The following is a 26,053-nucleotide window of genomic DNA, read 5'->3' as shown; positions in this document are numbered from 1 at the left end:
ACATAAGCAATAATTTTAATTGGGCAACAGTTTAGGCAACCCAAATTAACTGTCTGTGATCGAGTGATAAATGACTCTCGTTTTGTTAAATTTGGTGAAGATGATATAATAAGTGAAAAGGTATTTGATAGTATTACCTAGTTTTCATTATGAATTAATTTGTACCATGAATGACTACTGTAAATGTGTCGTCTTGCTGCTCTCTACCTACATTCCTTTCCTAGTTTTACTCCTCACATGATTGGGCATATTTCAGTATAGCCTAGGTCAGTTATTTTGTTGTCAGCTCTACTGCGGGTTATTTGTTAAACACATAATTTACTTTATAACAGAATGAAAAACCTGATAGTTGCCCATTAATATTACTGTTCATTGCTGTCAATCCTTATCAGCAAAATGCCATTCAACAATTGATTTGCATTGGATTGTATTCTGCTTACTAGTGTTTGAAAATCGGACTCCATTTGCTATCGATAATCGAATCGAATCAGATCAAGCATTTCGATTTACTATCGGACAATAATCGAAAGTTCATAATATCAGTAAGGAATACATTCTTTATACAAAATATCATCATGATCATTTAAATGATAAACCTGGAATCAGTACGTGTGACGCTATAGTCATGTTTTTTGCAACACTAAGGAAAAATCCATAGCCTGTTTCTGTCTTTAATAACTAAACAAAAAAAACATTACAGTACAACACAACACAAACTGAGCAATTGCACATCAATTGCTAAATGATGCACACCGCATCAATTAAGTTATCTTAGCATTTTATCCATGTAAAAGCATATTAAATATTTGTTAACCAGCTTAAACTTCAATTACCTGTTATATTGAAAATTTCAATCGAAAATCATAATTTCAAAAAACTTTCACAAAAAAGTAAATTAGTTAATTATAAATGATACCAAAAAGGGTTTCAAATACAGAATGCATCATGCCAGGATCCCCGGTATTTGCAAGTAAGACCGGACCCACTACACCATAGAGACAGGTTATTGAAGGAGGTTTTATGAAATATGTAAACAATTAAAACAATTTGTAATTTTGGGAGGGTTTGTAAGTTTTTAAGCAAAAGTGTTTACATTCACCGCATTATCCGACTTTTGCCACAAAACAAAAAATACGTAGTTACCGAAAGTAACAATAGACATTGATTTTGGACAACTACTATCGATTGTCGCCGACATATTATTGTCAGCGACGATTTATCGATTGTACTCGATCATCGTTACATCACTACTGCTTACTCATGATAGCAAAATAAGTTCTACTCATACATTACAAATGTATGAACACAAAAACAGTTAAACACAGGGCCAACTTTGTTCAATCAACATTTAAATAAGGAGCATACCATTTATTATCCTGTTGTTTGACTCAGTTCATACATGCTTCTTGAAAACCTATTAAGTGAATCAGGCTGAATTTAAAAATATGCAGCTCTTAGTTTGCAGCCCTGCGCATGCTGAACTATATTTTTGTAATACACAATTTGAATTTATTTTTACAAATTTTGGAAATTTGTTTGCCTACAGAATATATGAGCTTGTCCCTTTTATATCAAAACAACATTTTGTATAACAAATGAGGAGAATTTTTTTATGTTAATATATAATTATCAATTTTAGAACGTGACAAAGGACTTCAACAAAACAATCTTTCAATTTTTCAAAATCTTCAAATGTTGGCAGTTCTTTAAAAAAATAAATAAACAGTTACTGTAGAAATACCGTAATATAAATTCTGAAAAAATGCTTGTCCCACCAGACGTCACTTATAACTGGCAGCGTATGAGCTCAAAATTGTTCACCATTTATATGGAATAATTTAATACAGGTTTGCTTAAATATACACTATAAGACAAATGGACTATACAAATGTATGCCTTTAGGCCTATGTAAGTTGTTAAAAAATGGTTTGAAAAATAGAAATTTATTATTACAATTCAATGAACCTGATTTAACATTGATCATTATGAATTTGGTCTTGAATTACGAGTCAGCCAACATTATGGTGGTTACTGCCCCTCTGAAAATTTACTCTTTTTTTCGAAAAATAATGTAACAGCCAGGTAACACAAAACCTTGGACAGCCTCTGCACTGTGTAAAAGTGTAACAGCGATCTACCAGTGATGAATTTTATTTCCAAATTAATTTGATAACAACAATATCACTGAATCATATCAGAATGATAACTATCAATTTATGACTTATTGGAAGCCATTTGTGGAGTGATGTCCCTTTGCTAAAAAATCATCTATATATGCAATACATTGTGAATAATTACAGTAATGTCATAGCAGGCCCTGTCAACTGTATAGCGGTTATAGCTTTCGTATAAAACATAATATAAGAAGAAATTAGAATACATTTTATTCCAAACAAATAATTATTTGCAAAGTAATGAATCATTTATATATATCAAAATTAGAGAATTTAAAAATGTGGAATCAAGTTAATTTGGAGTTTGATATTTACTTATTTTTTAAATAGTTCATTAATGTACAAGTAAGAGATATTTTTGTTTACAGAGATAAAACAATGTGCAGTTTTAGGTGAACAGTGTCAATAGGTTACCTATCTGATTAGGCCAATCACTTTCCCATTATTGTCAGTAACAATGAAACAGTAGACAGATTGTTAACAGAGATGGTCAAGAATAAGTCAACAAGTGGTGTAGTAAAATTTTATCAGGTTATTTCACAAGAAACAAAACTGGATAAATAAAAATAAAATTAAAGGTCAGCTTTTTGTTGATTTTTTTTAATGACATGTGAAAAGCATTTTCTAAATTATAGGTAAAATGCTGCCCTCCTGCTATCTTATCTGTGTTTAATAATTGTGTCATTGCCTAAAAAGTGAAAGTAGATTTTTTTAACATACCATACTAATGTAAACTGTAGAAATTGTTAGGCAACACTCCATAAGATATCAAAGGATATAGATTTCCACAATAAAACTGTATTATGCATTATTAATGGACATAACTTTAAGCAATACATATTTAATAGTATTTAAGGTCTATGAAATACAATAGTGTATGTCTTTTCAAGGTAGATTGGCTCCATGGTCTGCTAAATAAAAATATATATAGATGTATTTTGTATCTCTTGATGAGGAAATTATTTCATAAAATGCTTGAGAGGAAACACACACTTGAGGACTTTTTCAGTACTGAGTAGGGTGATTTGCTTTGTATTGTTCTCTTGAAGTAAAAATAGCAAAGCTTTCAATGTGTAGAAATGTTCAACAGATTAAAAATGGTAATATCCTTCATATTAACAATTGCATTTTAATTTATCTTAAGATCTTTATTTATAAGTTTTCAAATTATTCATAATATTGTTTAAACTTTTACATGAAGGAAAGATTAGCATCATTAGATGCCAAAAAATGAGACATTTAACATGTTTTCTGACATCATGTATCTGATATTAACATCATACATGTATATTTCAAAGTTTATAAAGAATGTCTGTTTATCTATAAACTAGTTTTGATATCTCCTAGATGCGGCCTGATGGTGCAGGGTATGTGGGGAGCTATGTAAGAGCAATCCACGACTTCTCCACAAATATGCCTGCAGAGGTCAGCCTCACCCATGGGGATGTCTTCAAGGTCACCAAAGCTGTTGACAAGAACTGGCTCCATGGCACAAGCAGGGATCGGGAAGGGAATTTTCCCTCAGACTTTGTTGAGAAAATACAGCTACCTCTGATTGAGGAGGGACAGAAACTATTTGCTGCTGTGGAAAACTTCCCGGCTCAACAGGATGGGGACCTGGAGTTTCGAAAAGGTAAGAACAGTGCCATCTGAATTTGTTTGATTATTTTATATTCAGCAGTATATAAACTGATGCTGCTAAAAGACTAAATTAGTTACCTACTGACAAGCTCAGCCTTTCGATTATCTAGATTCAGTACTAGTAATTCTTAAAAGTTAAATAAAGGTAATTATGATTATAATGTATTGTTGATTAAATGTTGTTAATTAAAGTTAAAAAGACTTAATATACACATGTTTGTTTTAGGTGATATCATTGTTGGGCTCAATCCAATAGATGACTCATGGTGGCAAGGCCAGATAAAGCACACCACTGGCATGTTTCCGGTCACACATGTTATGGAGCTGGAACTCTCTGGTCTGCTCCAACAGAGGTCTAAAAGTGTGCACTCAGCAGAGACATTGTTTGCACAGGCGTTAGTTGATTCTGTGGCTCAGTTGGACGAGGAGCTGAGCTTTCAGGCCGGGGATATCATCACGGTGACAGAGGTGGTAGATGAGGACTGGTACGTTGGGCAGTGCAGGGGCCGCTCAGGCATGTTCCTCGCATCCTGTGTCCAGCTACTCAATGAAGAGGAGTGCAACTGTAGTGGGCCTGCACAGGGAGGCTGGTCCCCGGCTGTCGGACATGATATCATTGATGGCATGGCTAGTACAGGAAGTGATACGACAAACAATTCCACTTATACAAATGACAATCAACAAAGTATTAATCATGTGCAAAATGGGCGAACAAATGAGCCACCTTCTGTGATGGAGGCTGCATCTCATAACAATCATACTGACAGTGATTCAGGGCATCAAGTCTCCTACACTAGTGAAAACACTAAAGCTCACATGGGTGACACCGAAGCTGGTGTTACTCCATATGCTAGGACTTTGTATCCATTCAATGGAGAAATGCAGGGTGAATTAAGCTTTGAAGCTAATGATATAGTTACTCTAATACAACATGTTGATGAAAGCTGGATAGAAGGTGAAATTGATGGCAAAATTGGACTTTGTCCTGCAAACTATGTTGAAATTATTGTTGATTGTCCTTATGCATTTGATAATGAACAATCTGAAAAAGATCAAATGGTTTCTGTCGTTGAATGTGATACAAACTTTTCAAATGGTTCTGTTAATCAGACAAAAGGTGAAACAGTGAATCAAGATGCTACAGCTAAATTCTCAGGTCATATTTCTTCCATTGCTAGTGAAAGCAAGAATGCTGGAGAAGAAAGTTATGCCCTGGTGCTTTACACGTTTCAGGCAGAGGCGGAAAATGACCTGTCTGTTCAGGAAGGGGATACAGTCATTGTTGTGAGACAGGATGATGACAACTGGGTCTTGGTCAGGAATGATGCTGGACAGTCCGGAATGTGCCCTCTTACTTACATTGAAATGATCGGTGCTCCTCCTCCAGAACCTGGCCAAACCAATGACGCCAATGACAATGAGGTTCAGAACAAAGCTCAACTTAAAAACAATTTGGTGGAGAGTGAGAATCGTGGTTCTGAAACAAAATCTGAAAGTGTCACTGCGATAACCAAGCATTTACCTCAGCAAGAAACAGAAAAAAGAAAATCTTCAGAAAATGAAAGCAAAGCTCAAGCAAATATCTCAAAGCTTGAACCAAAAACCAAACCAGTAATGAAACCAAAGCCATCACTTGCCCCTAAACCAAATCTTAAGCCTAAACCATCTTTGGCCCCTAAACCATTTACAGAAAAAGGGTCAGTGGTGAAACCAGTATCATTTGATATGGGACCTAGTGCTGTATTACCCAAGTCGAACTCCACAAAATGCTTGTCAGAGTTCTACACTAGTCTTGATTTGACAAATCAAACAGTTTCTTTATCAAAGGCAAAGTCCATGTATGAAATTAACCACAATGACAAAAGTGTGGAGCCCATTTCCGAATCAAATAAAAGTGATGGAAGTACTGGAAGTAATTCTTCTCTAAATTCAAGCTTTGAAAAAAGGCAATATACAGACTCAAAGAAAATGTTTGAAAACATGGACTTGTCTAAACCTCTTGACAACATTCTTCAGGAAGAGTTCGTGAGAGCTAGAAAGGATGCAGACACAAAATCCAGGAGTGGGTCAAATAGAAGCTCTGGCAGTTCTCTGACAGGTTCAGGTAATTTCAGAACTCAAGACTCTACCACTTCAAACACAAGTGTTAAGGTATCTTCTGGAAATTATTCAAGAGAAAACTTTGAATCTTGTTCAGTTGTAGGACAATCAACATTTTACACTGATAAAAGCAGTGTCCCAAATCTACGCAAACCTCCTCCTCCACCCTCTAAGTCTCACAGCAAGGAAGGTGAATTTATAAGAAAGCCATTAAAAAAGCCAGCTCCACCTAGACCAGTTGGGCCTAGGATTGCTCCAGCACCATCTAAATCCCCTATGATACCAGAGAGGACAGCGCAGCCCAAGTACATGCCTGGTCGCCCTGCGCCTGCCAGACCAGGGCCACTACCACCCCGACCTCATGGAGGAGGAGGGTCAAGAAGGCCCCCGGCCCCTGCCAGACCACAGTCAACTCCAGGAATCTCTGACCTGATGAGTTTTAGTCCTCCAAACTCTACCTTCTGTAAGTACCAAATGTAGTCAGTCTGTAAGTCATCATATAAACTTTATGCTATTTTTTATGCTTGTAAACATGTTATAGATAGGAGTCAGAGGGATGTTGGGGTGTTGTTAATAGTCTGTTTTTGTTTGATTTTAGTCATAAATACAGAAGTTTCTATCTGATCTTGATCAGAACATTTTTCAGCATGATTGTTAAAACCGGTGTGAATTTGGGTCATATCTGGTCAAAACTTGATCACTAGGTCAAATGTTAAGACAAAGTTTGGTGTTGAAGTTTTGTATTCCTTCAGTGATCATCTAATCTTCAAGAAACTCAGTAAAATATTTCCAGCATGATATTTATTGTGGCTATTGGTCATCTTTGGTCAAAAAGTAGGTCACAAGGTCAAGTACTAAAGAAACTCAGAATATTTCTGAATGTAAATATGGGTCATTTAGAGTCAAATAATAGGTCATACAAGAAGTGAGAATGTGGTTCAGCAGCATTTACTGTTACCTCTATAAACATACATCCTGCTGCAAACTTGCATTTTTCAAAATAAACATTCCGGCTTCAATGTATTTTCCACATTAACCCTTTGTTAATGGTTTCTTTAAGGTGTTCTATCCAATATTAAGCTATGCTTTTCCTCCTCAGTCACATTGACTCTATTGTTACACATTGATGCCTGTTGATCCCATAGTCACGACACTAGGATTATTTGAAAGGGTTTTGATTGCTGATCAATAATGTATATAATATTCAGGGATGCCAGTTTTCCTCTTTTCAGCTGATTTCCTCTTTTTTGGCCTAAAATCTTTAAAGTTAAAATTTTGCCTTCAGTCTGATCTATACAAAAATTGATGTTTCGTACATAGTGTGATGGGGATCCTCTTATTTCATACTGGTTTCCTCTTGTCATCCCTGAATATTTAATTGCCAAAGGTACATCAAAGATAAAAACTCAAAAAAGACCATTTTGCATTTTTTAGTCCACAAAATCAAGCATGTCATTTGTGAGGATTGAACACTCAATGTGAAGTATTTCTTAATATGATTCTTAAATTATATGTTATTATCAAACATTATAATGATAGATTAAATACCTCAAAACGCTGGGTAATGCTCATTAGGCAGTATTGTTATTTACTTGGTCAAAGTAGCGAAATGTCACATGACTCTAAAAAGCTATTTGTCAGTGCATGTAGTGTGTGTTGTTGTCAGCGATATTACAAAGTTTAGCTAAATTGGTCAATCACAAAGTGGAAATAATATTGTGTCGTCTTTTTACTGTTTCATGGATGTACTGGTAAGGGACCTGTTTTTGCCCACAATTAGAGGGTTTATCTTGATTGAAATGGAATGAAATTTCACAGGGAGAAAGGCTCCTTTGGGCAGTTTCAATAGAGATCTTAGTTGATTTTAGTGGTAAATTGAAATGATCTTAGTGTCATATTTTTGTCCTTTCCCTACATAATTGTGTTAATTGAACTTCAGCCAGTATTATAAAATAAACAAAAGTTGAGGAAATAAAAACAATCAATGTGTTGCCATTTTTGAGGTTTATACAGATTTAAGATAAGAAATTCTGTATTGAAACGACCTCAAATTCATTATGATAAAATTAATAATGTAAGCCTACTTTAGGAATGAATACATGTGCCAAAAATTCACTGAAATGCATGATGTACTGTACCCATAATTTGCCCTTTTTAGAAAATTCCCATTATATTGCAATTAACTTTTTTTTTTAAATACACTAAAATAAATGTTCCTGATTTACAACAAAATAGATGTTTTATCTATCATATTAACACTGTTGCTCTGAGTACTTTTCGGTGTAATATTGTCCATTTTGTTAATAAAGTGGTAAAATCAATAATCCCTTGCTGGAAGAAATATGGCACAACTTGATGAATTGCTCATTTTCAGAGAAATATAAATATAAATTTCTTTGTTTGAGTAAAATGAATAAGAATAATAATGAATGTAAAATTAATTTCCCTTGTTTATAATGTAATAACTGCCAAGTGGTGTTTATTAGCACGAATGATTCGTGCGCATAAGCATGTAAAGGAGTTCAGACTTGGGAAATGGATATGTTCACATTAATTGAATTGCACGGGTGATGAGGCCTGACATCTAGTGGTAAGACAGATCCTGTAAATTGGGATGACAAAAAGGGGTGGAGGTTTCTGAGTTTTCCCCAAAAAGGGGGTTTTATCTTAGTATTTCCTCAGCCAGTTGACCATGCCTGTAAGCTCAATTATCTGTCAAGCATGTCAACAGTTTCCCCCAAGTGCTTCTGGAGATTTCCAAGTAACAACATTGAAATTGTATTGATTTGGTTGTTTTCAGTTGGAGGTTATACATGTAGAATGGGATTAAGGATTTTAACAGGGTGGGAAATAATTGGTAAAGGCGAAAATGTGGTCCCTTACCCAGTCGAAGGCATTTCACCCTTAATAAACTAAAGAATGTGTAAAGATTAGAAGTTCTTGGGAATAACTAAGGCTTGTTGGAAGTATGTTTGTATTTTTGTTATATATTGTTGATAAAAAAGAAAGATTGTGTTTGACAAAAAAATAATACTGTTTTAACTCCTTAGAAATCATGTATCAAGTCTAGTTATAGGAACTGAGTATATATGAGACTTTATATAGAAAAATAGTGACATTTAAATACTTGGTTGTAAAGAATTGATACTTGTGTACAGTACATGTATACTTTTTATATGCATGTTTGTTGTAGAGAGTATTTGACCTTTAAGCAAATAATTATAGCGTTTGTAGGTGGTAGATAATTTAAGTAAACAGATAATGGAGAGATATTTTTGCATATAAGTATTTGATATTGAATTTGATATTGAATATGTATCGGCTAAAAAGTTTAAATACTGTGTGGCTTATTTACTTCTTGGTTGATTGAAAGCTACAAGTTGCTAGATAGAAATGATTTAGCTTATATTGAATTTATGTCAAATTTGGAGTTGGGTGTTAATACTTAAGAAGAAAAGAATTGTTCATTTATGATAACACAGTTTTGATTAACATAATGCGAATGGAAGTGTGACTCAGCCTGGTGGGATGTAGGAGGTGATCAAAGTAATCCATTGGATTTTGCAACTGTCACAGTACCAATTATTGTGTCTATGTATAGTCTATTAGTTAAATGTATATTCCATTGTATTTAGTTCTCCAGAAATACAGCATTTCCGTGTGCGTGTTTAGTGCCAAGCTAGTATCATGCAGCCTTCTTGAAGACCTTTTGTACACACATTTGTGTGTATGACTTAGTTCAAACCATTCAAACTACCACCTTGTGTAAATTTAACTCATAAAAAGTGGAACCCATGCCCTAATATAATTTTTACTCAATACCGGTACCTATTGCACCTTGTGAATAAGCTATGATCCTTTTATTGGTCAATATCATTTTTGAATCACAACCAGTCATGCTATTAAATTCAACTGCTAGTGTTGTATATGTAAAGAGATGGATCATTTTCTTTACCACAAAATGAAATATTTTTTATTTTCAATCATATTATTTCAATCATATTATTAGCATTAAATTGTTGACAGAGGATTGATTAGCTACAAGAACCAGTTTGAATTAAACCATTCATGATTGTACAATTAGTGAGTGTTGTGTCACATAAAGTCTAAATAACATCTAGTACTGGATGTAGGTGGGGCTAACTATATTTGTAACTCTGGTTAGATTTATGGTTAGGTAGTGGCACATAGCTGATGCCCAATTTAAATATTTGTATTGGTAGGCATACCATTTTCGCCTTTTACCCAATGTTATATAGCCACCACTGTTATTTCAGACGTGGAGGAGGAGGCAGAGTCTGAAGAGTCACTGGAGCTGAGGGCCAGGATTGCCAACTTTGAACAGGACATACAGGTCACACATTCACATTTAACATACTCAATGTTTGACCTCTGCTCATTTATTGGCCCTTACATTTGCAATACTTGAATATCTTTATATTTTACATGGAAGTTCCTTCCTTTCTCAACTGCTTTGTCATAGAGTTGCATTCAAAAGATTTATTTGCCATTCTTTATGAATGCACATACTACATACATGTATGTTAAAAAAAACTGAACTCAACTTCAGAAAAAAGTAAGCTGTCTGGATATTGTGGTTTTTAAAGCAGGTATTTTTAATGTGTTAACTTTTAAATTGCATTATGGTGCCTATATTCTCAGGATTGTGAGAAGTCCCGGGGTGAGTTGGAGCAGATGAAGCAGACCCTGGGTGGGAATGACAAGGAAATCCATGACAACGTACAGTTCTACACTGACAACATCAAGGGACTTAAACAAGAACTCAACACCCTCAGAGGTAAGGTGCAATAGAGTTCTTCATAATTTTCCTGTGATCTATCAACTTCTAATGATGCTTATAAATAATCTTACTGATTGTCTTATATAAAGATTCTAGGTAAAGATTTTTCCTAATTCCTAACTTTGTTCCTTAGATGATTTTTGAACAAGATCTCTAGAAAATCTTTAAAAACATTCACAGAGCATCTAGCAGATTTGTGTCCCAGCGAGCGTCAAAAGATGGACGCAGAGAAGCTGGCAATGCTTCGTCAAGAGGAGGAAGCCCGACAGAGGGAAGAGCGGGCGCGCCAGGAGGCTGAGGCTCAGCGGGAGAGACAGAACAAGCGTGAGAGGGTCATACATGAACTCATACAGACTGAAAAAGACTTCATTTCTTCCCTCAATCTCATAAATGAGACCTTTCTCGGGCCTAGTGCAAAGAAGGTTTGTTGTTCATGTATTGTTATTTGTAGAATATGTATTCCACGACAGTCCATTAGCATTTTAGCTATGGAAGGATGTTGCAATATGTCCTGTTTTGATAGCTTCTTCCCAAATGGAGACCAGCAATTGCACCTTTCTGCCTTCTTGGAATTAAATGCTTTCTTTTATTGAATCCTATTTCTATTCCTTTTTTCATTTAAAAGCCTAATATATGATTATAAATACATACAAATTTAAAAATCTGGCAGTTGAAAGCTATAATACTTAAGGTAACACACTTCTAACATTTTTTGTCAAATTCATAATAAAGCTCAAAACAGTGTGCCCTTTTAACAATAATCCCTGCAGCCCTTTCTTCATCACTCTGCCATTTTTAAAAGCTGGCTAAAATTATACTCCTAGAATGAAAACTAAATATTTACACATGATTTGAACAAATTTAACAACCGCTCACATATATTGAATAAATTTATAAATTCTATCCAATTTGAAGGGTATTTTTGATGACTTAAGCTTGGATAATTCGTATCATGGTGGGCACAAATGTAAAATTGATTTTTGCAAGTCAGATAAGGTGCAAATTACCTGAGCCAGTAAGCTTAGTTTGTAGAGCACAGTAAGGAGTGTCAGATAAGATCCCCAGACTTCCAGTACATTCCTTATCCAGTGACATATGCTTGTATATTTTACTGTATACTTCAGCATCGACTTGTTGATGTGGATCTTCTGTTCGGGAACTTGGAGGAGGTGGATGAGGTCTCCCAGAAACTGCTCACACGCCTCGAGGATGCCACACACGGCAAGGACTTTCACCAGCAGGTCATAGGTATGAGGGATAAAATATAATTGATTGACTCACACATCTATCACTTATATGAACATTGGTTGACTGGATCACAATGTCGACAAATGCATATGAGGGAAGTTCATTCAGAAATTTATTTACATTCTAAACTTAAATTCCCCTTAAATCAATCAGAATTCTTGTTGAACGAGATGGCTCATTATATTTTAGAGGCGCTTGTAATATTTTTGTGCTTGTGAGTGCAAAACTTCAACATAACCATTTAACACAATTGTGCACTTGCAGGTACTAGTTTTACGAGCCTTGCTGAGGACATGAAGAATGTGTATGCTCCCTACTGCAGAAACCATGACGATGTCATCACTCTAATAGAAAAGGTAATCTTATACATGCAATTTCAAGGGCCTGCCACAATAAATGATAATGCGATGTTTTAAGACTTGATGTGATTGAATAATATAAATTGACCACTTATCCTATCTTTATGGGTGGTACAAGTTGAATGTTGTGAGATGGCTTTTGCAGATACAAAATTAATTTTAATCTACAATGTTCGTCAACTTTAATACTTAGGCTTTACAATTACGAAATGCTTTTATGTGTGTGTATGCATATGCTTGTCTCTCTAGCGGATTTATAGTATGATTTCCTTTTGTGCGTATTTTCCGCAGTACAATCAGGATCCTGAGATCAAGGCCCACTTTGAAGTCCTTCTGGACCAACTGCGGGAGAACCATGTGGTGTTTGACTTGGAGGCCCTGCTCATCAAACCTGTTCAGAGGATCCTCAAATATCCACTCCTTCTAAGTGAACTCTTCAAGGTAGGGCTTTCTGACAGGGATCTCTGTTTTTGTGAATGTCCTCTTAACCATTTATCCTCAAATTTTATCAAAATAGCTAAAATTATAATATGCTTTTATTTTCTATTATTATGCCCCCCTTCGAAGAAGAGGGGTATATTACTTTGCACATGTCGGTCCGTCCGTCCGTCCGTCGGTAGACCAAAGCTTGTCCGAGTGATAACTCAACAATTCCTAGACGAATGGTCATCAAACTTGACATGAAGGTTGGGCCTGACCAGTAGATGATCCCTATTGCTTTAAGGGGTCATCCGGTCAAAGGTCAAGGTCATAGTGACCTTTAATGGTAAAATAATATTAAAGCTTGTCCGAGTGATAACTCAACAATGCCTAGACCTATGGTCATCAAACTTGATATGGAAGTTGAGCCTGACCAGTAGATGACCCCTATTGTTTTTTGGGATCATCGGGCCAAAGGTCAAGGTAACAGTGACTTTGAATGGTAAAAAGTTGTCAGAGTGATAACTCGACAATGCCTGCACCCATGGCCCTCATTCTTAATTTGGAGGTTGAGCCTGACCAGTAGATGACCCCTTTTGTTTTGTGGGGTCATCGGGCCAAATGTCAAGGTCACAGTGACCTTGAATGGTAAACGGTTGTCCGTGCGATAACTTGACAATGCCTGCACCCATGGCCCTCAAACTTGACATTTAGATTTTTGGTGACCAGCTCATGACTCAGGTTGGGCCTGACCCGTAGATGACCCCTATTGTATTTGGGGGTCATCGGGCCAAAGGTCAACGTCACAGTGACCTTGAATGGTAAAAGGTTGTCTGTGTGATAACTTGGCAATGCCTGCACCTATGGCCCTCAAACTTGACATTTAGATTTTTGGTGACCAGCTCATGACTCCTATGGATTTTGAGGTCATAGGGTCAAAGGTCATGGTCATAACACACTCTATCCTCACACTTTGAATGGTCATTATCTTAAAACTGCCTGAACGGTATCCAATGTCAGAAACAAATCAGCTGTCATTTCGGTCCATGCATATTTCATTCGATTGTCCATATAAATCTGACATCATGGCGCTCAGGGAGGGGGGCATAATGTTTGACAAACATCTCTTGTTTTCATTTCTGTTTTAGCCATTTCAGTTCAAATAGTTCTATATTCATTATCCTGTTGATAATTGATAATTTATGATGCCTAAGATTACTACCACCCACAATAATCATCTGCTTTGTTTAAGAGAATAAAAAATATATTGAGCCCAAGTCTGTCCGCATTTATTTGTCCAGGGTTATAATGTTACTCGTAAATCTCTCCATTGGTTTAACAGTAATGAATATTTGTTTTTCCGGTGATTTGACAAATGCTAAACAAATGGATGAGTCTCGCGTAACAATTTTCCAATATGCGATGTTTTCAGGAACTATTTGACATCATCTGTGATTTCAAACTATTGCCTGTCATGATGTCAGTAAATGATAAAGCAGGTGAAATGAACAAAATCTGTGACATGTACTCTGCAAGCCTCATTACCAGCTTTCTCATGTGCTCTTGAGTCCAATTTTTTGACCACTGGCTTAAATTGTGTTAGGTGCCGCACTGTTAATGCTCCTAACCAATGGCTCTAGCTGCGTAAGGTGCAGCACTGTTAATATTCCTGACCAATGGCCCTAGCTGTGTTAGGTGCAGCACTGTTAAATGTTCCTAAACACTGGCTGTAGCTGTGTAAGGTGCAGCACTGTTATTGCTCCTGAACACTGGCTGTAGCTGTGTTAAGTGCAGCACTGTTAATGCTCCTGAACACTGGCTCTAGCCGTGTTAGGTGCAGCACTGTTAACACTCCTGACCGCTGGCTTAAATTGTGTTATATGCAGCACTGTTAATGCTCCTTACCAATGGCTCAAGCTGTGTTAGGTGCAGCACTGTAACCACTCCTTACCAATGGCTCAAGCTGTGTTAGGTGCAGCACTGTTAATGCTCCTGACCACTGGCTCTAGCTGTGTTATGTGCAGCACTGTTAATGCTCCTGACCACTGGCCCCTAGCTGTGTTAGGTGCAGCACTGTTAATGCTCCTGACCACTAGCTCTAGCTGTGTTAGGTGCAGCATTGTTAATGCTCCTGACCACTGGCTTTAGCTGTGGAAGTTGCAGCACTGTTAACACTACTGACCACTGGCTCTAGCTGTGTTAGGTGCAGCACTGTTAATGCTCCTGACCAAAGGCTCTAGCTGTGTTAGGTGCAGCACTGTTAATGCTCCTGAACACTGGCTGTAGTTGTGTTAGGTGCAGCACTGTTAATGCTCCTGACCAATGGTTCTAGCTGTTAGGTGCAGCACTGTTAACAATCCTGACCACTGGCTTTATTGTTTTAGGTGCAGCACTGTTAATGTTCCTGACCAATGACTCTAGCTGCGTAAGGTGCAGCACTGTTAATGCTCCTGACCATTGGCTCTAGCTGTGTTAGGTGCAGCACTGTTAATATTCCTGACCAATGGCCCTAGCTGTGTTAGGTGCAGCACTGTTAATGCTCCTGAACACTGGCTCTAGCTGTGTTAGGTGCAGCACTGTTTACACTCCTGACCAATGGCTCTAGCTGTGTTAGGTGCAGCACTGTTAATGCTCCTGATCAACAGCTCTAGCTGTGTTAGGTGCAGCACTGTTAATGCTCTTGACCAATGGCTCTAGCTGAGTTAGGTTCAGCACTGTTAATGTTCCTGACCAATAGCTCTAGCTGAGTTAGGTTCAGCACTGTTAATGTTCCTGACCAATAGCTCTAGCTGAGTTAGGTTCAGCACTGTTAATGTTCCTGACCAATAGCTCTAGCTGAGTTAGGTTCAGCACTGTTAATGTTCCTGACCAATAGCTCTAGCTGTGTTAGGTGCAGCACTGTTAATGCTCCTGAACACTGGCTCTAGCTGTGTTAGGTGCAGCACTGTTTACACTCCTGACCAATGGCTCTAGCTGTGTTAGGTGCAGCACTGTTAATGCTCTTGACCAATGGCTCTAGCTGAGTTCGGTGCAGCACTGTTAATGCTCTTGACCAATGGCTCTAGCTGAGTTAGGTTCAGCACTGTTAATGTTCCTGACCAATAGCTCTAGCTGAGTTAGGTTCAACACTGTTAATGCTCCTGACCAATGGCTCTGGCTGTGTAAGGTGCAGCACTGTTAATGCTCCTGACCAATGACTCTGGCTGTGTAAGATGCAGCACTGTTAATGCTCCTGACCAATGACTCTAGCTGTGTTAGGTGCAGCACTGTTAACACTCCTGACCACTGGCTCTAGCGCTCCTGACCACTGGCTCTAGCTGTGTTATGTGCAGCACTGTTAATGCTCCTGACCAATGACTCTGGCTGTGTAAGGTGCAGCACTGTTAATGCTCCTGACCAATGACTCTAGCTGTGTTAGGTGCAGCACTGTTAACACTCCTGACCACTGGCTCTAGCGCTCCTGACCACTGGCTCTAGCTGTGTTATGTGCAGCACTGTTTATGTTCCTGACCAAAGGCTCTAGCTGTGTTAGGTGCAGCACTGTTAATGTCTCTGACCAATGGCTCTAGCTGTGTTAGGTGCAGCACTGCTAATGACCCTGACCACTGGCTTTAATTGTGTAAGGTGCAGCACTGTTAACACTCCTGACCACTGGCTTTAATTGTGTTAGGTGCAACACTGTTAATGCTCCTGACCATTGGCTCTAGCTGTGTTAGGTGCAGCACTGTTAATGCTCATGACCAATGGCTATAGCTGTGATAGGTGCAGCACTGTTAACGCTCCTGACCAATGGCTCTAGCTGTAATAGGCGCAGCACTGTTAACACTCCTGACCAATGGCTCTAGCTGTGTTAGGTGCAACACTGTTAACGCTCCTGACCAATGGCTCTAGCTGTGTTAGGTGCAGAACTGTTAACACTCCTGATCATTGGCTCTAGCTGTGTTAGGTGCAGCACTGTTAATGCTCCTGACCAATGGCTCTAGCTGTTATAGGTGCAGCACTGTTAACACTCCTGACCAGTGGCTCTAGCTGTGTTAGGTGCAGCACTGTTAACGCTCCTGACCATTGGCTTCAGTTTTGTTAGGTGCAGCACTGTTAACGCTCCTGACCATTGGCTTTAGTTTTGTTAGGTGCAGCACTGTTAATGCTCCTGACCAATGACAAGCTGTGTTAGGTGCAGCACTGTTAACGCTCCTGACCACTGGCTTTAGCTTTGTCTTTTTTTAATAACTATGTTATAGTCATTTCAAAGTCCAGAAAAGAGACAAAAACCCTATGAACATGAAACACATTGATAGCTCATTTAATGACATTTTGAAAGCAGTTTGTCCTTCAAAATTCCATATAGCTGTGCACCATGACCATGTTCTTTTTCCTCTCCCCAGGCAACAGAGGAGGACCATGCAGACAAGCGGCCACTCCAGCAGGCCATACAAGCCATGACAGATGTCGCTCAGGCGATAAATGAGTACAAGAGGAGGAAGGACCTTGGTAGGACACGTGTGCTTAAAGAATATGAAACGAGTGAAGGTTTACTGTGCCATTAAACTGAGATCTGAATGAGCATACAGCATTTTGTGAAATAGTTCTCTTTAAAAATAAGGGATAGTTTGCATGGTTCTGTCACTGTCATTTTTAGGTTGTCTGTTTTTCAATGTAATGAAGTTGAGGTATACATGTTGATAGGCATGGTGTACTCTGTGCCATGTTGGTGTCTTTATTCAAAACCTTGGCCATAACTTGGTAAACTTGTTGCTGGAAACATTATGTACATGTATGGTAAAGCTCATAACTCTGGCCCTCATAGACTCGTAAAAACAGGCCGGTATTGGCATCCGCTTGCAATATTCTTGTTACATATTTATGTATATTCATGCGGTTGTTTCAGTTTTTAAGTACAAAAAAGACACAGATGCTTCACTGGGAGACAAGCTGTCCAAGCTGAGCTTACACTCCATCAAGAAGAAGTCTTCCCGTATCAAGGAGCGATTCTCTGCGAACATGGGGTTTATCGACCAGACTCGAGATGCAGTGTTTGACCAGGTGGAGGGGAGGTACAGACACCTGGAGAAGACCGCCCGCTTGTTTGTGAGAGATGTGCAGGCCTACATAGAGGAGGTCCAGGTAATATAGTATCCAAGGATTGAAAGCTTACAGATGAATGGCTTGATTCCTTAGTTCTTAGAGATAAAACCAAGTCTTTGTTGCCATATTTATTTGTAATATAGATAAGTTGTTCCTGCATATATTACCTCACTTTTAAAAGTCATGTACACTTAAAAGGGACTGTACACCAGATTGGCACCAAAAAATGTTTTTTTTCTGTAACAAGTCTCAGGACAATTATTTGATAAAATGTTTTACTCTTTGATATCATAATTGTAAAAAAACATACCAAAATGTAAAAAACAATTCGAGTCGGAAACCGGGTTCGAACCGGTGTCGCCAAAATTGCAGTCCAGTGCCGTATCCACTGTGCTACGAAGGCTTACTCTAAATGGTTGGAATATTTAAGCTATATACCTAACATGGTCATATGTCGTGATAACATCGACTAACCAATCATGCATAAGGAATGAATTCTACTAGGTAGACATACCTAGTAATATTTTTTAATGGAAAAATACGAAAAAACTGCGAAAAATAAATTGTAAACTATGTGGTACTTCAGTTAGTAAGTTCCAATGTGTTTTACACAGCGATGCCAAGTTTATGTCAGTTTTCGACAATTTTCTTCTTTTTTTTTGCTGTTTTATCATACGGAGTACAGTCCCTTTAAGTCTTCCTAAAAGTTTGAATATTCTAATTCTGAAAGCAAAACTAAGTGCCATAAGTGATAGAGTTCTGTCTCCCCTTAGTCGATGGTGAACATCCAGGAAGGGATATCTGCAAACATTGAGGATTTCTATGGTGAGAAGCGGGACATTTCAGAGGTGCTCAAGTACCAGGCCTTCTGTAACAAGATGCACATGACCTTCCTTCCTAACTTTGTAAGTTAAAACAGTTACTTGGTAACTTGGTAGTCCTATAGAAAAACTGTTTGTTCATTTAAACATTTTTTTTCTTTCTAATTTGTGTTGACCTTTGTAAGTGCTGTTTTTGCTGTTTGAAACAATATATAGAAATTGAAAATTTAGGTATATGTCTTACCCGTTTATATGGTGATATGTAATTTGTCTTCATCTTAATGTTTTATGAATGATGTCAACATTCAGACTTTTAAGTATTAACTTCAGCGGTTGCATCTCAAATGTTCCAAGTTGCAGACTTACTGAATTATTGTATGCACACCTCCTCCTTATCTCCCCCTGTAGCACCGTGAGGTAGATGACCTAGTGATCATCCCTCTGACCCAGATGCTACAGATGTTTGATGGCCCTAGCAAGGTCATACAGAAGCGCTACGACAAACTCCTTGACTACGACAACCTCCGCAGGAAGGCACAGAGCGATAAGGTCATTGTCCTGTGATAAAATGTGATATCCTGCTAGTTAACTTGCTTAATACCATAATCGTTAATATGTTAATGTTGGTTGACCAATACTGTATGGCATTATGTCCCAGTTATAATGAAAAAAAGAAAAACTCTTTATAGTTGTTTATAACAAATCATGGACCTATTTATGAAATAAAACATAATATATTTTAATTTCACGTCTGTTTCTGCCTTTTCTAGTCATTTGAGAAGGCGATGCAGTCGGCTAAGCAGAACTATGAGGCATTGAACGCCCAGCTGGTGGATGAAATGCCGCAGATGTTTACTCTTGGCTCGCGACTGCTCAGGGACTGTATTGCCTCATTTCTCAGGGAGCAGCGACGCTTCACAGATCAGATTGTCCAGGAAATGTACTCAGTAGTGGAACAGGTAGAGATTAAAGATTAAAATTGGTCAATTTTGTTATGTGAAATATTTGGACTTATTTAATATAGAATTTTCAAATGGAATTTGTTACTATGATACAAATTGATTTCAAAATCCTTGAAAGAAACAACATTTATTCTTTTTATGCTAACAATGTTTAAGGCAAATAATCCATCCACGTTACTGTGTATTGTGCATGTTCATGCATATAGGGTGTTCCTTCATGCTATAGAGTATTGTCACAATTCTGAATATTGCCATTTGTTAGTTTTTACAATCCTTTATATTGCATACCAGCAGTTACAGTTCCTGAGTGAGGAAGGCTTGGTGGAGCAGTTCAACATCCGGCACTCAGCCATTGTCGACCGCCTTGCTCTACTCTCCTTTATGCCCCGTACATTTTCCCCCCGTGTAGCTGATGCCAAACAGGAGAAGAGGAACAAACGCATGTCACTTGACTCGAGTTCACTTATGCTGAAGTCGGTGTGTACTGATGGTTGTTTTAAAATTGAAATTTCCATTTTGCTGGTCTTTACAGTAAATATGTGTATAAAAAGTAATATTCAGGAAGACCATTGGTTAGTAATTGGCTATGTGGCATTCTGTTTGACAATAACATTAAGAAAGGTCATTGTGATATAACTTTTTAAAAAAGGTATTACTTGGCTTCTAAATAATTAAGCATTTCATGCCTTAACAATGAATGAAGGACCTATTTCTCTTTTAGATTAAAATGATGTGTTTTTACAGATGGAGGCAGTGCCTCAGGTAGACAGTCAGCGAGTGTATGTGACCCAGCAGTACACGCCAAGCAAGCTGTTTAAGGTGACGGAGACACATGTCGCCATGGACAGCATGGACATCAGTGTGTGTGGTGGGGACGTGGTTGGGGTCATTATGGACAAGGACCCCATGGGCAACAAGGAGCGCTGGTTTGTCGATAACGGAGGTAATCTCTCGAGCAATTCTTCCGCTGGTCTATATCTGCTCGTAACACTGCCTTTATGCAAAAGCCGTTGTGTCATTTACATGTAGTTTGCAAATTGATATATATATATTCATATATGTAGGAAGTTAATAACAGTTACTTGTGTAGGTTTACATTAAGTGCAATAAATATATCATTATTTAATGAAATTGATTTTGGTTGGAAAATGTTTTGGGCATTACATGATTTATAATAAGGCTAAGGCACAGAAGTAATGCCATGTATGTCGACCTATTTTCAATGGGTTACATTTACATGTAATTTGTCAAATTCAAATGTTGCAACATTTTCAGCTATCAAGGGTTTTATGCCGCGCAAGCTGCTGGCCCAGTTTGAATCAAGCCCTCCTCGGCCTATCTTAGGTACCGATTCATTGTTACTGCCAGTTCCAGTCACAGGAAGTAACCAGTACTCTCCACAACCACCAAGATCCCCTGGTCAGAAGTTGTTTGATTTTTGTTTAGCAATGTTTTATTGTTAATGAATAATAACTAAGAAATAGTATTTCATAAAAATGTGTTTTTGTGTATATAGTGTTCATATGGTTTCGTGAAAATAATGTTTTCAAGTTGACAGTTTCTTATTTCACTCATGCAGGTGCTAGTCCTCAGCTGCGTAGTGTACAAGAGGTTGAGGATGATATAGACTTTGCCCTGGAAGAGGAGATGACTCCTGACATACCAGACTCACAGGGCACTGCAGGGTACCAGACAGGAAATGAAGGGCACCAACAAACCAAAAATACAGGGTATCAAGCAGAGAATGCAGGGTACCAACACGATGATGGCAGCCATCTTTATCCAGAATCTGGAGATGATGTGCAGGTGATTATCATGTTTCACAGCCTAAGATTATTAACACATGAAACAAGTGATGACACTTATCATTTAGATGATAACTTAAATTTACAAAAGCATGCAATACGTGTTTATTACAGTAGAAGAGCATCTTGCTAGAATTTCCACTTACATTAAGTAGTTTGCATTACAATTGCTAAGCCCTCTCCCATTAACAAACACAACTGATCAATTACTAGTATTGTTAAATGTATGTATGCCATTTATCATGGGTTCATTTTTTCTCACCCATTTTGGATACAGAAGAAGCGGAATGTGAGTATCTGTAGTGCTAGATGACATACTATAGATTGGCCAGTACATGTATCATTTCCTTACTTGCCCTCGTATATATCAAATGTTCCTGTTCTATATGCAAAATACAAACTGAGCATTGTGGCCCATGTATTCAATGAAACTGAAATTATGAGAAGTTTGCATCACATACAGGTTAAACATGTATGTTATGTGCATGTAAATCCATGTTGTGCTTTAGATTGTACCAGTGCCTTTATTATTAGATAGTATATTTCATGTTCTTTAAGTGTAACGTGTTGTTAATGTACAAAATGTATGGTGACTTTCCCATTATAAATGTAACTGAGAATGCTGTTCACAACTTAATCATAAAATCATATATGTGTTAATGTTTAAAACTTGTAAAGAATAACGTTCAATTTACTGTGGCAATCTAACTTTAAGTTGGTTGACTGTGACCCTGTTTTATTTTCCTGTTATACTGTATTCCAGCTTTACTACGCAGAGTTCCCGTTCTCGGCCCGCAATAGCAATGAGGTGACTCTGTTTGAGCACCAGGTGTTGACGGTACTCGCCCCGCATGATGAGAACGGGAACACGGAGTGGTGGTACGTGGAGGCGGACGGTACATACGGATACGCCCCCGCCAGTTATCTCAGGCCAATGGACACAACATGACCCTGTGTGATACAGATATTTATTTATAAGTGAAAAAGTGTAAGTCAATGCACACAAACAATATGAGTGGAGAAGGTGAAAAGCTTTCAAGTGTCATTGAATATTTATGCCCCCCTTCGAAGAAGAGGGGTATGTTGCTTTGCACAGGCATGTCGGTCGGTCGGTCGGTCCGTCGGTAGACCAAAGCTTGTCCGAGTGATAACTCAACAATTCCTGGACGTATGGTCATCAAACTTGACATGAAGGTTGGGCCTGACCAGTAGATGACCCCTATTGATTTAAGGGCTCATCGGGTCAAAGGTCAAGGTCACAGTGACCTTTAATGGTAAATAATTTTAAAGCTTGTCTGAGTGATAACTCAACAATGCCTAGACCTATGGTTATCAAACTTAATATGGAAGTTGGGCCTGACCAGTAGATGACCCCTATTGTTTTTGGGGGCCAAAGGTCAAGGTCACAATGACCTTGAATGGTAAAAGGTTGTCCGAGTGATAACTTGACAATGCCTGCACCCATGGCCCTCATACTTGACATGGGGGTTGGGCCTGACCATTAGATGACCCTTATTGATTTTGGGGGTCATCGGGCCAAAGGTCAAGGTCACAGTGACCTTGAATGGTAAAAAGTTGTCCGTGTGATAACTCGACAATGCCTGCACCCATGGCCCTCATACTTGACATGGAGGTTGGGCCTGACCAGTAGATGACCCCTATGGCTTTGGGGGTCATTGGGCCAAAGGTCAAGGTCACAGTGATCTTGAATGGTAAATGGTTGTTCTTGCGATAACTCGAAATAGCCTGGCCCTCAAACTCGACATTTAGATTTTTTGTGACCAGCTGATGACTCCTATGGATTTTGAGGTCAAAGGTCATGGTCATAACACACTCTTTCCTCACACTTTGAATGGTCATAATCTTAAAACTGCCTCAATGGCATCCAATGTCAGTGACAAACCAGATGTCATTTTGGTTCATGCATATTTCATTCAATTGTCCATATAATCCTGACAACATGGCGCTCAGGGGGGCATAATGTTTGACAAACATCTCTTGTTTTTTAAAGGCTTTCCTCTATCAGTCCTCCATTAGCTGTAGACTATTAACTGTAGCTGCATCTAGGAGGATCAACAATAACTGTATAGACTATCCCTGAGGATCAACAATAGCTGTATAGACTATCCCTGAGGATCAACAATAGCTGTAAAGACAATAGCTGTATAGACTATCCCTGAGGATCAAAAATAACTGTATAGACTATCCCTGAGGATTAAAGTGAATGTACCCGATAGTTTTATTTTGATACAGATCATTGTCAACCACATCCAGCTTTTAATATAAAAAAAATCATGTATTTAGTCTGAAAACTTGAAGCATTTAATAATTAATATGGAATTTAAAAATTCACTTAAGTATTTGTATATTCATGCATTCTTCTTTTAATAGGTCAGTGTGAATCCATCTTCAAGCCATGTTTAATGCATATTTTTCATTAGAAATAAGACCCAAAAAAAAACATAAAGGCTGCAGCACGAAATTTAAATGCTTGGATACTGGCCTACATGTATATGATACAGCAGACAAGTTTCAGTGTTCTCTTGTTTTAAAGGTCAGTAATCAATCAAGTATTAACATTATATTCTTTCAAAATCCTAATGCAAGTCAAAGTTTATACATTTTATTCAATTTAAGAATAAAATCTAATTGCCTCATCTATTTTATTTCCCTACATGTGATAATACAATGTACATATAAGATTAAGGTTGATGCATTTACGTATCTGTTTCCCTCACTATTTTATCCACTTTTGGCTTACAATTGGAAGTGACCATGTTTTTTACTTGCCAGTTTATATACTGAATGGGGTTGTCAAAATCTATAACTTCAGTCCACACTTGATACCCAGTATGTCAAGTGTAGTTTGTGTCATACATGTATACGCTAAGAACGACAATTCTCCTATATTTTACAAACCGTTGATTTGAGTTGTGGCTGGTGGCCTTATTGAGAAAACAATGTGATCCAGTTATTCAGTTGTTCATATTCCATGGTTGGATTTTGTTTTAAATCTTGGCAATGTGCAATGTTCTTATCGTCTTCTTTGTGATATGTTCAATTTTGTTATGTGCATGTAAACCATACATGCTATGTATATGTTTTCTGTCTTTAATCATGAAATGTGCTGTTGCAGAATCAAATATTGCATTTAATCATCTACAGGTGTACACAATCATCAGTTTCGTGTAACTAAAGATTTTAGCATGAAATTATTTTTTGTTTCCTTATAAAACATGTTATTCCTTGGTTTTTCTTACACTTTAAGATGTGTTTTGTTGTTGTAAGGTAGGTAAACTATGTATGTGCTTTATCCGTAAAGGAAATATACCATATAATTAAAACTTACTTCAGTTTACTTTAGTGGTTTAAGATATGATCATTATTACTATCTATCATCAGTTATATGTAAAATGTTCTAAAAACTTCAATTGTGTACATGATCGACACATATATTGTAGACCAATAGAGAATTCATGCAGTTAATTGTAATTACATATTTATACTGTTATTTGTAAATATTAAAAATTAATTTTATCCATTGGTAATGATCACTGATATGTGATGCATACTTTTGTGTTGTTTATTTGTGATATCTTAATCATTCCATTATCATAGGTAAATTGTATATTATGATTATTAGCAGCATCGTCTTATGGTTTCATTGTTTAACCTGTGGCTTACATTTTGCTTCTGCCTCATGAATAGCGCCATTTTTTATTCAAGTTGTTGCAAAGAAAATCTCCATCTAAAATGAACTGTAATGCTTTATTAACCCTTTACTTCATGTAAACCTAAGCCATTTCAGGCTGCCAGTTCATGGCTTATCAGTTCATATCAGTACCCCTACTTCATAGGAGATTATTGATATTATTGGAATTTTAACCCTAATGTATTACAAACCTATTTTCTTAGTATTTCTTTTGGTTTAATCAATAAGTCATCAATGTAAAGTTTATAGAGAATTAAATTTCCAATCCAGTCATATAAATTTTATTGTGTTATCTAAATTATTTCCGCATGATATTCATAAACAAACAGAAAAATATGTCAAATTTGATGAAAATTAATTTTTATTACACTTTTATTAATCAAACACAACACGAAATATTATATAAACAACATATTTTTATAATTCATTTAATGCAACCTGAATTGAAACAAAGATGGACAGAATTAAAAAATATTTCAAAACAAAGAAGCACGGTATATTTATATATATGATACAGAAGAAAAAAAAAGTTGATCAACAGTCACAGTACGTATAACTTTCGGTTATTTAACACTACAATGAACAAATAAAGTTATTATTCAACTACTAAATGAGGCCTGCATGTTATTGTTTACTAAATTTATATCGTTTATTGCATGTCCATGTATTGTCATTTGGGTTTGATTTTAAAAATCCTCATTTCTCGTATCCTTGTGTGCGTGACGCCGAGGTCTGAATTCTCGACGTCGTACTCAATGTCTCAAACTCATTTTAATTGAAGCCAGAATGTTCCGATTCGTCAGACAAACACTGAAATATAAATGACATTATTCAGGAATGTTGTTTTAAAACTGAAGTTAACAAGGGCAGAAATTAGCTCTACATTGCATTCTTGTGTATTCGAAAACACGTGTTTCAACAGCTG

General features: G+C 37.3%; 1 protein-coding gene across 5 annotated transcripts; it reads left to right on the top strand.

Annotated features, from left to right (window-relative positions):
- The first annotated feature begins 19 nt into the window (after window positions 1-19).
- LOC128231379 (dynamin-binding protein-like) lies at window positions 20-24,751 on the top strand. 5 transcript variants are annotated; one of them, XM_052944133.1, is made up of 21 exons: window positions 3,158-3,274; window positions 3,522-3,807; window positions 4,042-6,378; window positions 10,193-10,269; window positions 10,578-10,713; window positions 10,897-11,138; window positions 11,841-11,964; window positions 12,229-12,320; window positions 12,615-12,764; window positions 17,129-17,234; window positions 17,632-17,867; window positions 18,602-18,733; window positions 19,058-19,198; window positions 19,420-19,608; window positions 19,903-20,088; window positions 20,356-20,554; window positions 20,887-21,030; window positions 21,191-21,417; window positions 21,694-21,705; window positions 22,180-22,404; window positions 23,428-24,751. In XM_052944133.1, the coding sequence occupies exons 1-20, from the start codon at window positions 3,254-3,256 to the stop codon at window positions 22,363-22,365; spliced, it is 5,223 nt and encodes a 1,740-aa protein (XP_052800093.1). In that variant the 5' UTR covers window positions 3,158-3,253; the 3' UTR covers window positions 22,366-22,404; window positions 23,428-24,751. The 5 variants fall into 5 exon arrangements, with proteins under 5 accessions (XP_052800096.1, XP_052800093.1, XP_052800094.1 ...); XM_052944136.1 differs by lacking the exon at window positions 3,158-3,274 and adding an exon at window positions 20-120 and having other exon boundaries at window positions 22,180-24,751; XM_052944134.1 differs by having other exon boundaries at window positions 19,906-20,088; window positions 22,180-24,751.
- Window positions 24,752-26,053: the final 1,302 nt, after the last annotated feature.

This window comes from Mya arenaria, chromosome 4 (assembly GCF_026914265.1).
Source record: "Mya arenaria isolate MELC-2E11 chromosome 4, ASM2691426v1".
Lineage (NCBI taxonomy): Eukaryota > Metazoa > Mollusca > Bivalvia > Myida > Myidae > Mya > Mya arenaria.
Note: the sequence above shows the minus strand (reverse complement) of the source record. Positions and strands in the feature narration are given on the sequence as shown.

Excerpts from the sequence above, each read along its gene's own strand:
- LOC128231379 (XM_052944133.1), top strand. The coding sequence starts at position 3,254 with ATGTTCAACAGATTAAAAATG. Across the intron at positions 18,734-19,057 it reads TGACCTTCCTTCCTAACTTT|CACCGTGAGGTAGATGACCT; the intron begins GTAAGTTAAAAC and ends CTCCCCCTGTAG. Across the intron at positions 19,609-19,902 it reads TGTACTCAGTAGTGGAACAG|CAGTTACAGTTCCTGAGTGA; the intron begins GTAGAGATTAAA and ends ATTGCATACCAG.